Genomic DNA, 13222 nt, shown 5'->3' with positions numbered 1-13222 from the left:
GACTGTAACTTCTCGGTTTTCTTAGCTGCCCAACACCTGCAGAGCAACATCACTAGAGAGTAATAAAGTAACTGAAGTTATGGGTGTTAAGTGACAGTACATGTGGGTGGAGTAAACTTCTTGTGGACCGTGATAGATTTTCTGCCCCAATGCAGCAGTCTTTAATTCGATTTATCCCTTTCAGAGCAAAGACAATAAACGCTACCAAATCGTTTGAGGCTTTAAATTCCTTTAAAGCTTTCCTATTAATCTCCAGCAGATCCCTGATTTCCCGCTGAAAATGGGTTCTGCTTCTTTGCCGGTGTTTTATTAGAACCATATTTTTTGCGGCTTAGAACTTGATTCTTGATGGTCCACGTTTAAAGCCCTGTGTTATTTGATCATGTGACTCAGGTGTGAGATGGAAATGGGTTGGGGAAGTCTAGCGTACCTTTGGTCCGAACATCCCGAGAACCCCTGGGTACCCTGATTCACCTGTGTCACCCTGGGGAGAGAAATGGAACCATCTTCATCATTCTCACCGTCGTCATTGTCATGCACTTCCTCATCATCATTATCATGTCCTAGTCATGATGACCAATCAAACGGTCTCAGCAATGTTGCTATGTTACTCACGGGCTGTCCTTTGTTCCCCTGGTCACCCTGTTTTCCTGGAATTCCCATTCCACCAATGTGGCCTTTTTTCCCTGAATATCCAGTTTGGCCGGGGAGACCCCTCTCACCCTGTGACACACACACAAGGACAGACAACCACTCAGAACCAGTACTGTGTGGAGAAGGTTGATTTCTTTCAACACTCGAGTGGGAAGTTATGATGGAGCAATAGCTCAGGTGCTTATTTCTCGTCCTTCAGACCATGTACAACATAACCATGGTGGTCACAGTTCATTGGAGCATGTTCTCTCTTCTCTCTCACCTTGGGTCCGAAGGAGCCCTGGTCGCCTGGAAGCCCTGGCACGCCCATTTTACCACTGTTACCAGCTTTGCCAATGATACCAAACTCTCCGTCGTCTCCCTGCTCCCCCTAAGGAGTGGACACAAACAATTGAGGATGGTTGACGCTTAACAGAGAAGACCAATCATACAGTAGCAAAAGACTCAGCTTATTTCAGTCAATGAAAATAATGCACAGTTATGGTGTCTGTCCTTCCTCACCTTCATTCCTTTGTCACCATCTTTCCCAGGAGGCCCGTCCATTCCAGGTTGGCCCTCAAGGCCCTCTCTTCCCACCACTCCCTTTGGGCCAGGAGGACCCTCAGGACCCTGGAAAAGATAGAGATTAATGCTACATATGAGATGCATTCTAGCACAATCAATCAATTAATCAATCAACCAATCAATCAATAAATGACATGCAGTATTAAAATGAAAAGATAAAGATCTCACTCACCGGTGGTCCTTTGGTCCCAGACTCGCCTTGTTTGCCCCGTTTGCCTTTCTGACCCTGGAGTAGATCAGTGAGGTACAGACCATCAGCTCCAACATGACATCACCACATAGCAAAAGAGCCCCAAATACATTCAAATCGAATTAAAGGGGTACCAAAGTGGTTGAAACAGGTGTTGTGAGGTAAAACTGGATACACCAGTTAGGTTGTTGTTGAGGTATTTTGTCCTTACTTCATCTCCTTTGGATCCTTTCAGACCCTGTATTCCCCTTGGTCCAGGATGTCCCTACAATATAAAAACAAGAACGAACGAATGAAAGATGAAACAATCAAACAAACGACAAGTTTGACCTTTTTTAATAGGTAGATATTCTAATGTGGACACTGTCTCAAATTTGATTTGATTTGATTCAGTGTGAGAGAACACATTTCATCATGTCACAAACAGAACATTTTACTCACAGGTAGTCCAGTTGCACCGGCTTTGCCTCTCGATCCGTCCACCCCTGGCTGGCCCTGGGAAATAGACATTTGTTAATGTTAGCCGTTTCCATGTATAAAGTATATATTCCAAATGAGACAACATTAACGTATACAATACAATCGACGTCCCACTTACTAGGTATCCTGGGTCCCCTGATTCTCCTCTGTCTCCCCTGTCTCCGGTAGGACCCTGGTTTCAGATGGGAACCAAACAGAATGAAGCATATAGATCCCTATCTATTTTAGCAAAGAAACACCAAAGTACACAGCAGGCGGAGGGCTACATGATGAGAGGAACTCACTCTGTCACCTTGTGGACCGGGAGGGCCTTCCATCTTACTGTCCTCCCCCTGTTCACCCTGGAAAACATACAGGGAAAACAGATTTTTTTTTTAAAATTAAACATTTTAATAAAGTTAAATTCATGATATTCCTTCCAGTACAATGGAATATTCCAAGCAATTATAGTTTTTGTTGGTGATGTAATAGGTTGCGTTCAATAAAAAGGGGACCTAGATTGCATTAAATGTTCCAGGGACTTTACAGGGGCCGGTGAATGACGTGGAATGCTTGTAGTATTTCATAGTGCATGAGGATCAGCTAAACACAGGAGGAAACAGTGGAACAGGGATCCAAAACGAAACAATTTATGAGTAGTAGCACAATATTGATCTCATTAGAAAGTAAGTATGGTCAACATTACGAGTGTACCAGCAAACAGAAAAGAGTACTTCATATCGAAGTCCTATTTATCAAACTGAAACATGATTGATCTGAATAATGATGACAAGGAGTATTCCAATAGCAGTTGAAAGCAGTTTGTGGCCAATGACCTATATTTGATACAATTTCTCCAGAGTTAATGAGAAGTGCCATTGTGCATACCATTGATCAATTATATTTAATCGCTTCTTGTGGGATAATCAGACTGAAATAGCCGTGGAATTCAGTCACTTTCAGTGGCTGGAAACCATGTGATATGGCTAGGACTTTTTCCTGATAGCAATGGCCTATCTCTAGTGCCCAGTAATTGCCTATCTCTAGGGCCCGGAGTTTATCCTGGTCAGGGCATGTGTTCAGGAGAAACTCCTAGCCCTACCAACATGTGATAATGGGATATGTGGGACATACTGTATGTATGCAAATGTGTGCAAACACGACTGTCAGTCGTTTTGGATAAAAGTGTCTGCTAAATCGCACACATTAACATTAGTTTTATATATTACATGGATTGACTATAGGACAGAGAGAGAGATGGACAGTGCTAGGGCTGTCACCACTAATCCTCCACAGACCATAAGTCTAGACACACATGTCAAGACACCCACAAATAGAGAGCTATTAGACACAGACAGGACTGTGGGAAGTGTACCTTTTCACCTTTTGGTCCAGGAGGTCCCAGTGGGCCTTGCCGTCCTGTGTGGCCCTACAATCACAGAGAAGGACAATAGAGACCGTGTTATTCATCACACAGGGCAACAACAATAGCTACCTTCTTGGAGGCATTCAATGGTATGTGTCATTAGGTAAACTATACTCACTGGAGGCAGCAATTTAGATACCGTAGATGTTAGATTTATTTATTTAACTAGGCAAGTCAGTTAAGAACAAATTCTTATTTACAATGACGGCCTACACCGGCCAAACACAGACCATGCTGAGCCAATTGTGTGCCGCCCTATTGGACTCCCAATCACAGCCGGTTGTGATACAATCTAGATTTGAACCAGGTTGTCTGTAGTGACGCCTCTAGCTGAGATGCAGTGCCTTAGACCACTGTGCCACTTGGGAGCCCAATGATGATGTCCTAGGTGGCAATGCTTCATAACTCTTCCTCGATCGATCATCTGGCTATATTTAATTGATATAGAATCATATTGAGTTGATATTGAGTGAAGGATATTGTATGTGGTAAGGGGTACATTTTACCTCGTATCCTGTGATGCCTGTTTCACCTTGCTGGCCCATTCTCCCTGGTGCACCCTGTAAATGTCAGATGTTCAGTCTTTTTGACCTAGCACATTAGGAAACCAACATATCTGTCAAAAAACTAGGAACAAATCCACAGAGCCTTCCTTACCACTGGTCCAATGGTTCCTCTCGACCCCTTCGGCCCAAGAAATCCTGCTTCTCCTTGTTCACCAATTGCCCCAGTCTCTCCCAGGTGACCCATGTGACCTTTGCTGCCCTAGAGAAGGGTCGCAATAGAGCAGGCATGCAAAAATAGCAAGGTTGACTTTCAGTGACTGGCAACTCGTGTGTGGATAGTTTTACAGTGTCAACTCTCCATTTTGAATGTCCACTTTCAACACAGTGGCTCTAGAGGCCATTGATGCCTAATGTTTGTTGAATACAATAACAGATAAGGAGACATCCAACTTTCTTTAAAAACCAAGAAAGGTACGGTGAAACAACTAACAGGTTTCAGTGAATGAAATGAATGAGAGTGACAGGTGTAAGGAGGCGTACTTCATGAGGAACTGAGCTGACATACATACCTTCTCTCCTGGTTTTCCTCTTTCACCAAACTTGCCAGGTTTGCCCTCCTGACCCTGGAAGACAGTTATTGGTGTCAGAAGTCAACAGCTGTTTATTTTAACAGCAATAAACCTCTATGACGAAGACAAGGCAATGGTCAAAATGGTCAGCCACAGTATTCTCAGTAAAGACAGTTTGCAGGAGACAAAAGTGTGTTGGTATCCTTTTTGCCTTGACATGTTGTAGCATACTAGATGCAGAGTAACATTTCATCTAAAACAACAGCAAGTGAAGTGAGAAACTCATCAATCTGATTCATGAGAACCTGAGAGTCAAGTACAGGAAATGTAAATATGTTAGGTTGAGTTTGGACACTCACCCACACTCCCACTAAGCCAGGAGGTCCGGGAGACCCTTCCTTTCCTTTCAGTCCGGTGTCACCCCTCTCTCCTGTACCCCCCTCCGGTCCCATGTCCCCCTTCTCGCCCTGAGCAGAGAACCAAGAAGACAATTATACCTGATCACACATTTCATGGGTGCAGATGTTGGCGGTAGTAGAAAATATTCAGACAAGGTCTTTCAAGGCCGAAGTGGAGAAGGGTAGGGTCCCTTGTGAACAGCAATGTATTTCCATAACAACTCCTGCCAGAAGGAAGAGCTCAAAATAGGCCGGCTGCCTGCTCCCTGTTTATTTTCACTCAGCGTCAACAGAATTCAGCTCCAACTCTACGACGGCCAGCATCTTACACAATGCAACACTTGAGTCTGACTTAAAATAATTACAGTTTAACAGTGTAGTACAGTTCATTAACTCCATATGAACATGGCTTAGATCACATCTGATGACGATAGAATCGCATTCTCTTGTGAATGGCTGTTCAAAACAGTGACAGTTATCCTAAAACACGCTCTTCTCTTCTACTAAGAACTGGCTATGAACCCATAAGAGTCTGAGCCCTGTCTAAGCAATATGGAATTGTTTTAAGAAGGTCATAACAAGGATCATTTTGCTATTTGATTTAGAATTTTAAGACCCCTTGAAGCATCCCCAAAATATAACAAATAATTATTTGATAAAAGATAATTTTTGGCCTTACTGCTATTAGCCCATACAAATGCATTGAAAAACAGATTCACTACATAGAACAGTAAATAGTTTGTTCTGAAGTGTTCTATATCCGAGAGAGATAAGAAAGATCAGGAAACGTTTGTATATTTGTTTTTTCACATGTATTTAACCCCTTGTTTTTTGGCACGAAAGAGTCTCCAAACAGTATGTACTGTACTTCCATTCATTTGTTCAACTGATACCGGTGGACCTTCCGACGAGTCTTGTGAGGCCTGTCGGCGTCCTAGAGCAGAACCAGCACGTACGTGTTCGTGAGAGTCTCACCTTTCCACAGACGGCTCAGATTAGTGGGTTGCCCAAACTGTTCGGACGCTACAGACCATTTTGTGAGAAGACCGATTTTCGGGACGTCTCATGGTCTGACAAGCACCGCTCTAGCTCTGTTACCTTTCATCGCAGATGCGGAAGTGCGACATGGGAGGATGCGGTGCGGATTGAGACGCATCCAATGCAACAAAAAAAAACACATCTCTAGCTTAAACTGATGGGGGCGTGGACATCGACCTTAGGGGGTTAAACAGCCATACCCTAACTGGAGATATGTACATATAACTAACTGGCAAATCGTCTATTGATGTCAATGAGACAATGACTGTCAACTCTGGTCTTAGACTTTCAACGCAAGTTAGGATTCATCACAGTGATTATTGCCTTAGTGTTATTCATCTCTTACCTTGAGTCCATCAGGACCACTCTGTCCGGCATCCCCATCGATCCCCATCTCACCCTGAAGGAGAGGGGGTTAAAGTAAGTTAATAAGGCCAAACTACCTATGGAACACTGGTCACTTTAATAATACTGTAATAATACTGTATATGCTGTATTCTACTGCATTTTTGGTTAATGCCACTCCGACATTACTCGTCCTAATATTTATGTATTTCTTAATTTCAATCTTTTAGATTTGTGTGTATTGTTGTGTATTGTTAGATATTACTACACTGTTGGAGCTAGGAACACATGCATTTTGTTACACTCGCAATAACATCTACTAAATATGTGTACGTTACCAATAACATTTGATTCGATTCGATTTGATTTTTTACAAGAATCCCAAACATTGGTAGAAGAAGTGTGCTCTGGGGTACTCACCCTCTGTCCGATGAGGCCCTGCTCTCCGAGGTTTCCTGCTGGTCCGAGGGCACCCTGTCACACAGGTCAATAACAAAATGAACAAATTGACGCTTTCCATTTCAATACACTGTGTGCAACATAAATAGACTGAATCGATTACTGGAAATGTGATTACTGGAAATGTGAATATGTCCCATTAGCTGTTGCCAAGGCAGCTACTCTTCCTGGTGTCCAAACAGTGAGTACCTTGTTGAGTATTAAAGAGTATAATCTTACCTTCTCTCCTGATTCGCCTGGTAGTCCCCACTCCCCAACCTTTCCAGTTGGACCCTGTCAAAGAACAATTACCATTCATAATCAAATTAGGGGGCAAGGCATTGGTCGCTGGAGCCTGAACTAAACACATTACACCACGAGAATGGCACACTACGTTATGTAGAATAGTGTAACTCACCTTGACTCCCATCTCTCCCAGTGGACCCATAGTTCCTGGTGGCCCAGTAAGTCCCTATGGTGATAAGACAGAGCCATGGTATGATGTGATGACCGAGAGCACCAAAATACATTGGCCTGCGAAGCACTTCGTATCCTAGATAACTACACTGGTAAAACCAAACAAATACAGTGCAGATAAACAGCTAATGTGAGTGAAAAAAGGCAGCAAGAATAGAGTGTGAAAAAGACGTTGAGGATATACATGTGGATGGTGGAGATACGTTCATCTGGACTTAAGATGCAGACCCTCTCCTGGTGTCTTAGAACACAGAGTCAAAGCTTCTGAATGTGGTGGAAACTAGTGAATACTCTGATCTTGTCCTCTCTCTCTCCGTATTATTTTCTCTCTCTCTATGTCTCTCTCTCTCTCTATATATATATATATATCTCTATGTCTCTCTCTCTATATATATATATATTTATCTCTCTCTCTATGTCTCTCTATATATATTTTTATCTCTCTCTCTCTCTATGTCTTTCTATATATATTTTTATCTCTCTCTCTATGTCTCTCTATATATATTTTTATCTCTCTCTCTATGTCTCTCTATATATATATTTATCTCTCTCTCTCTATGTCTCTCTCTCTCTATATATATATATATATATATCTCTATGTCTCTCTCTATGTCTCTCTATGTCTCTCTCTCTCTCTCTATATATATATATATATATCTATGTCTCTCTCTATATATATATATATATATCTGTCTCTCTATGTTTCTTTCTCTCCCCCTTTTTCTCCCTCTCTCTTCCCGTTACATAATACAGGATGCAGGATGAAGCTTCCCTGGGCTGCTCAAGCAGAAGCTGCACCATTTCAGCTGTCGGATTGAAGATGTACTGTAGAGACAAGTGCACACTTAAGTCTGTCCAATGCCCCTAGTCACCTCTTCTCTAAGATGTTGGTTGGGTCCAAAAACCCCTGATTTCAAGCTTCACAGATCCTAACCATAGGCAGAATGATTACCAGCAGGTGTATGGAGACCTTATGGTAAACACAGTCAGGAATAGTAATGAAATCAGACAGCTTCCTGGCTTGAAGGTGAATTATCATGCAAAACTGATGTGGCAGCAAGTGTTAAGCTCTATAGGAATTTAAATATAGGAAATAACACCCGTATCCCTGACTGGGCTGGAGACAGTTAGGCCTGGCAGGGTAAAACATCAAGATGGCACCTACAATGGTCGCCCTTTTGCAAGCTCCCAGCCAACTTTGTAGTCTTTTTTTGTGTGTGTGTTATTTTGTACTTTATTTGATCAGAAAGGTTCTAGTATTATTTCCTATGACCGACAAACACTTCTGGACATCAGATCGGAGATTACTCACCACAAATTTGACTTTCCGGTGTGGAATCCTCTGTCTAGACTACCCAAAGCAGTTATCTTCATCACGGAAGCCACTTTTCCAAAAAGACCCCGCCAGAGGAGGGGAAGGAGAGCTGGAGTTCTAGTCCAATTAAGGAAAAGGGCAAACCAACCTCCATGCCCTAGTATATTACTAGCTAATGTACGGTCTGTTTTGCTCATGCGGACTGGGATATGTTCCGGGCCTCCTCTGGGAATAGTGTTGACGACTACACTAACTAACTAACTACACTGTCTCTGGGTGCATAGTGAATAAAGGATGTTGTTCCTACAGTGACGATTAGAACATACCCAAACCAAAAAAACTGGATACATGGTATCATTCGTGAAAAACTTAAAGCGCAAACCATTACATTTAACAACAGTAAAGTGACTGGAAACACGGAGGAGTATAAACAGAACAAACAACACAGAGCCATTGTCATGGGTCCCCACTGATCACAAGGACTGCAGGCTCCTGATCTCTGTAGCCAACATGAGGAGGACCTTCAAGCGTGTTAACACTCGCAATACTGCTGTGTCCTCAGAGCATGGGCAGACCAGCTGGCTGGAGTGTTTATGGACATTTTCAATCTCGACTATCCCAGTCTATCATCCCCACTTGCTTAAAAATGGCGAACATTGTTTCTCTACCCAAGCAAGCCAAGGTAACTGAACTAAATTACTATCACCCTGTAGCACTCACTTCTCCACCATACCCAACACCGTTGACCCACTTATAATGTGCATACCACCCCAACAGATCCATGGACAGTGCAATTCCCCTTGCAGAGCACACCGCCCTATCCCACCTGGACAAGAGGATTACCTATGTGAGAATGCTGTTAATTGACTACAGCTCAGCTTCTGAAACCATAGTGCCCTTTAAGCTTGTCACTAAGCTCAGGGCCTTGGGGCTAAACTCCTCCCTGCGCAACTGGATCCTAGATTTGCTGACGGGCTGACCCCAGGTGGTGAGGGTAGGCAACAACACCTCCACCACACTGATTCTCAACACAGGGGCCCCCATGGAGTGTGTGCTCAGCCCTCTCCTGTGCTCCCCGTTTACCCATGACTGTGTGGCCACGCACAACTCCAACTCAATCAATAAGTTTGCTGACAACACAACAGTGGTAGGCCTGATCACCAACAACAACGCGACAGTGGTGCCAAGACAATAACCTCTCTCTCAACAAAACGAAGTAGCTTATCGTGGACTACAGGACACAGAAGAGGGAGCATGTCCCCATCTTCATCGACAGGCCACAGTGAATAGGGTCAAAAGCTTCAAGTTCCTCTGCATGCACATCACTGAGGTCCTGAAATGGTCTCGCCACAAGAGTGCCTCTACAACCTCAGACGGCTGAAGAAATGTGGTATGTCCCCTAAGACCCTCACAAACTTCTACAGATGCACCATTGAGAGCATTCAGTAGGGCTGCATCACCACCTGGTACGGCAACTGCTCCACCCTCAAGCCCAATGCATCACCGGGTCATGCTGCCTGCCCTTCGGGGCATCTTATTGCACTCGGTGTCAAGGGAAGGCCAAGAAGATCATCAAGGACCTCAGTCCCCCGAGCCACGGACTGTTCACTCGGCTGACGCCCGACAGACGAAGACAATACAGATCCATCAAAGCCAAGACCGAGAGACTAAAAAACGGATTCAATTACCAGGCAATCAGACAGCCATCAATAGCCGTCACAAGCTATCACACACTCACACTCACAGCCAACACTGCTGTCCCATGTTGTAGAGACATTGAAACTCTGGTCACTTCCCGTTTCACACTGTGTATTTAAATACTGTATCCCCGACATAGCTTATTCTGATATTACTACTACTGTACATTGTATTTTAGTTATACTGTTTATACACACTGCATATTCATTTCTATTCTGGATTCTTGACATACCTCCTAATATATCTACTGCTGTACATAGCATTCCTAGTATATCTTATGTCAATTCCCCCGGTGTACATATGTATAGATTGCATTTTGATACTGCTACAGGGCTATTTTGGATGTTGATTGGATTTGCCGCCTTTTTTTTCTTTATTTTTAAAAATATTTTAATTGTTTGAGATTTGACTGCATTGATAGAAGGTACGTTTTTCAATGCACCACTATAACACCTGCTAAACTGTGTATGCGACCAATAAACTTTGATTTGATTTGGGAGATGATTTAGAGGTAAAAGAACTTACCGGCTCTCCTGCTATTCCTTTGGCACCTGGAGATCCTGAGGGTCCTTTGCGACCCTGGAATATTACAAACCCATTGTAAGGAATGGAGATAGTTTAGTGCAAGTCCATTTTCTACTATATCCAGTACATTCCATCCCATTCGTTACACCAATACATTACTCTTACATTCATATTTAAGTGTAATGTCCAACATGCTACACACAAGCCTCTCTTTTCCAATTGCTAATGGTTTCCCCCAACAGGTGTCCACCCTAGTCATGACTAACCTAAAACAGCACTCTGTTAGCCCAATCACTTACTGGAAATCCTTTAGGCCCAGCTTCCCCAGGCTCCCCAATCTTTCCCTGGAGCAAAATAACACAGAAAGAACAAGGGTTTTAAATAATAAACACATAATATGGTCATTTAGCTGAAATATTATGGTCATTTAGCACTGCAGACACATTTATGTAAAGTGGCACATGGTTGACATTAATATTCAATGTGAATGTCCCATGTGGGAATCAAATCGACAGCTTTAACATTGAATCTTACCAGCATTGTACTCTAACTAAATGAGCCATTGGAACCGCTGATGTAAATGTATTCACAAGTTGAATGTAGTATGAATGGGGACTAGCGTGTTTGTCAATATGCATACTACCGTGCTCCATACTCACGCTCCGAGTGCATTCTCTGAGGACATTCTCTTGGGTACATACTTGTGAGGACGAGAGTGTGGATAACGCATAAAGCAAAACATTTGAGCAGCACTCCCCCTACTGTATTACCTCACGCTACACCTCCCCATTCACTGTACCTCTTCCAGCCAAGACAATGGCAACAATAGAGACCAAACAAGATACACACAAAGCAAATGTTCTACTTCATAACTATCAGTCAGCTACATAATCGTAATAATCCAACAATCAGAGAGTTTAACAAGCAAATATCACATAAAACGAATGATATGCAAAGTAGATGTCAATTATACGTGGGTAGCTGGCTTCCAAATAGCCTACAGTAGTAGCGAGCCAGTTAATGTTAGGCCTGTTGAGTTACTATGGGCTATGCGATCTAAACATGCCGATATTAATACATTATGGCGCAGCGGTCGAAGGCACTGCATCTCAGTGCTAGAGGTGTCCCTACAGACACCCTGGTTCAAATCCAAGCTGTATCACAACCAGCCGTGATTGGGAGTCCCATAGGGCGGTGCGCAATTGGCCCAGTGTTATCAGGGTTTGGCCAGTGTAGGCCGTCATTGTAAATACACATTTCTTCTTAATAACTGACTTGCCTAGTTAAATAAAATAACATAAATAAATTAACGTATTAAGATAAAATATTGTAGTTAGGTAACATGTGAATGGGAAACATTTCATTCCAAAGTCTGAGCTTATTTTCTCTTGCTTCAACTCAATTAACATGGTTTTACGCGGTTGCGGCATATTTAGGTGCATACTTTCGGTTGAGGCTTGCATCGATATGCTAACGGAGTAAGCATCCGAGAAGTTTCCTCTGTGCTCTGTTTTGCATACTTTTGATTTGGACTCATCTCCTACACTCCCATGCTCCAATTTGGTGCACGTGGAAGGAAGTAGGTAGTATGCGTTTTGAGAAACACCCATAGGCTCATCGTACTATATTATTCATTTCCAGGGATGGCAAAGTAGTCATGTGAGGTAGGAAAGCATATACCCAAAGGTCCATGGGTTGGACACGGCCAATAACTGGGCAGAGTGGGAGGGTATGAGCAAAAACTGTTATTAAAAACGTAACGGTCTTAAAACTGCTCATACTACATACCATCTCCCCTGGGAAGCCTAGTTTTCCTGGTGGACCATCGGGACCCTGTAGAAAAACAAATTTGGCAATGTCACTTCTGGTCTTACTAACACAGACAGACACACACAGACAGACACAATACCCAAGAAGTCTTGTCTTTAAGAATGCCACAAACAGTTTACAATCATTTTAATTAAAAGTTTCCCAAAGTTGGCAAAGAAAATATCCCTAAAAGAAGATCATGTCCCAGAAAGTGTCCTTCAGATGTTGAAAATAATGAAAGCAATAAAAGACTTGTGAACAAAGCCACATTTAAACCTATTATATGGACATATTTAAGTACCAAATTAAGGCACAAACAGATGCAGCATTGCAGTATCCATGTTTTCCATTGGCTGTGGTTGGTGTGTTCATTGGGGAATAAAGTCATAGTGTTTCATAACTGAGGAGCTCAATGCAGCAGAACAGCCAATAGTGTGACCTCTGAACTTTTAACCCCATCCTCACCTTTCCTCCAACTGACCCCTTCTCCCCAGCTGGACCGTCAGGACCCCTCGGACCCTGAAGGAGAGAGCAAGAGAGAGAGAGTGAGAGAGAGAGTGATATATATATATATGAGAGAGAGAGCGAGAGAGAGAAAGAGAAAGTGATATATATATATGAGAGAGAGAGTGAGAGAGTGATATATGTATATATATATGAGAGAGAGAGAGAGAGAGAGAGAGAGAGAGAGAGTGATATATGTATATATATATATATATATGAGGGAGAGAGAGAGATATGTATATATATATATATATATATATGAGAGAGAGAGAGTGATATATATATATATATATGAGAGTGAGAGAGA

The 13222-nt window shown here is 42.7% G+C and overlaps 1 protein-coding gene across 2 annotated transcripts in view; it reads right to left on the bottom strand.

The window, feature by feature from the left end:
• LOC139389650 (collagen alpha-1(XXVII) chain B-like) overlaps positions 1-13222 on the bottom strand; it is a 100194-nt gene that overhangs the window by 5622 nt on the left and 81350 nt on the right. For both annotated transcript variants that reach the window (XM_071136518.1, XM_071136519.1), the window contains exons 29-50: positions 12877-12930; positions 12391-12435; positions 10902-10946; positions 10603-10656; positions 7006-7059; positions 6828-6881; positions 6570-6623; positions 6151-6204; positions 4728-4835; positions 4369-4422; positions 3951-4058; positions 3800-3853; positions 3243-3296; positions 2173-2229; positions 2007-2060; positions 1850-1903; positions 1620-1673; positions 1391-1444; positions 1156-1263; positions 917-1024; positions 616-723; positions 431-484 (exon numbers count right to left, since the gene is read on the bottom strand). In XM_071136518.1, the coding sequence (XP_070992619.1) occupies positions 431-484; positions 616-723; positions 917-1024; positions 1156-1263; positions 1391-1444; positions 1620-1673; positions 1850-1903; positions 2007-2060; positions 2173-2229; positions 3243-3296; positions 3800-3853; positions 3951-4058; positions 4369-4422; positions 4728-4835; positions 6151-6204; positions 6570-6623; positions 6828-6881; positions 7006-7059; positions 10603-10656; positions 10902-10946; positions 12391-12435; positions 12877-12930 (1443 nt within the window). The remainder of the gene's footprint in view (positions 1-430; positions 485-615; positions 724-916; positions 1025-1155; positions 1264-1390; positions 1445-1619; positions 1674-1849; positions 1904-2006; positions 2061-2172; positions 2230-3242; positions 3297-3799; positions 3854-3950; positions 4059-4368; positions 4423-4727; positions 4836-6150; positions 6205-6569; positions 6624-6827; positions 6882-7005; positions 7060-10602; positions 10657-10901; positions 10947-12390; positions 12436-12876; positions 12931-13222) is intronic.

Source organism: Oncorhynchus clarkii, chromosome 30 (assembly GCF_045791955.1).
Source record: "Oncorhynchus clarkii lewisi isolate Uvic-CL-2024 chromosome 30, UVic_Ocla_1.0, whole genome shotgun sequence".
Lineage (NCBI taxonomy): Eukaryota > Metazoa > Chordata > Actinopteri > Salmoniformes > Salmonidae > Oncorhynchus > Oncorhynchus clarkii.
The sequence above is the reverse complement of the archived record's forward strand: the minus strand, read 5'-3'. Positions and strand labels throughout refer to the sequence as shown.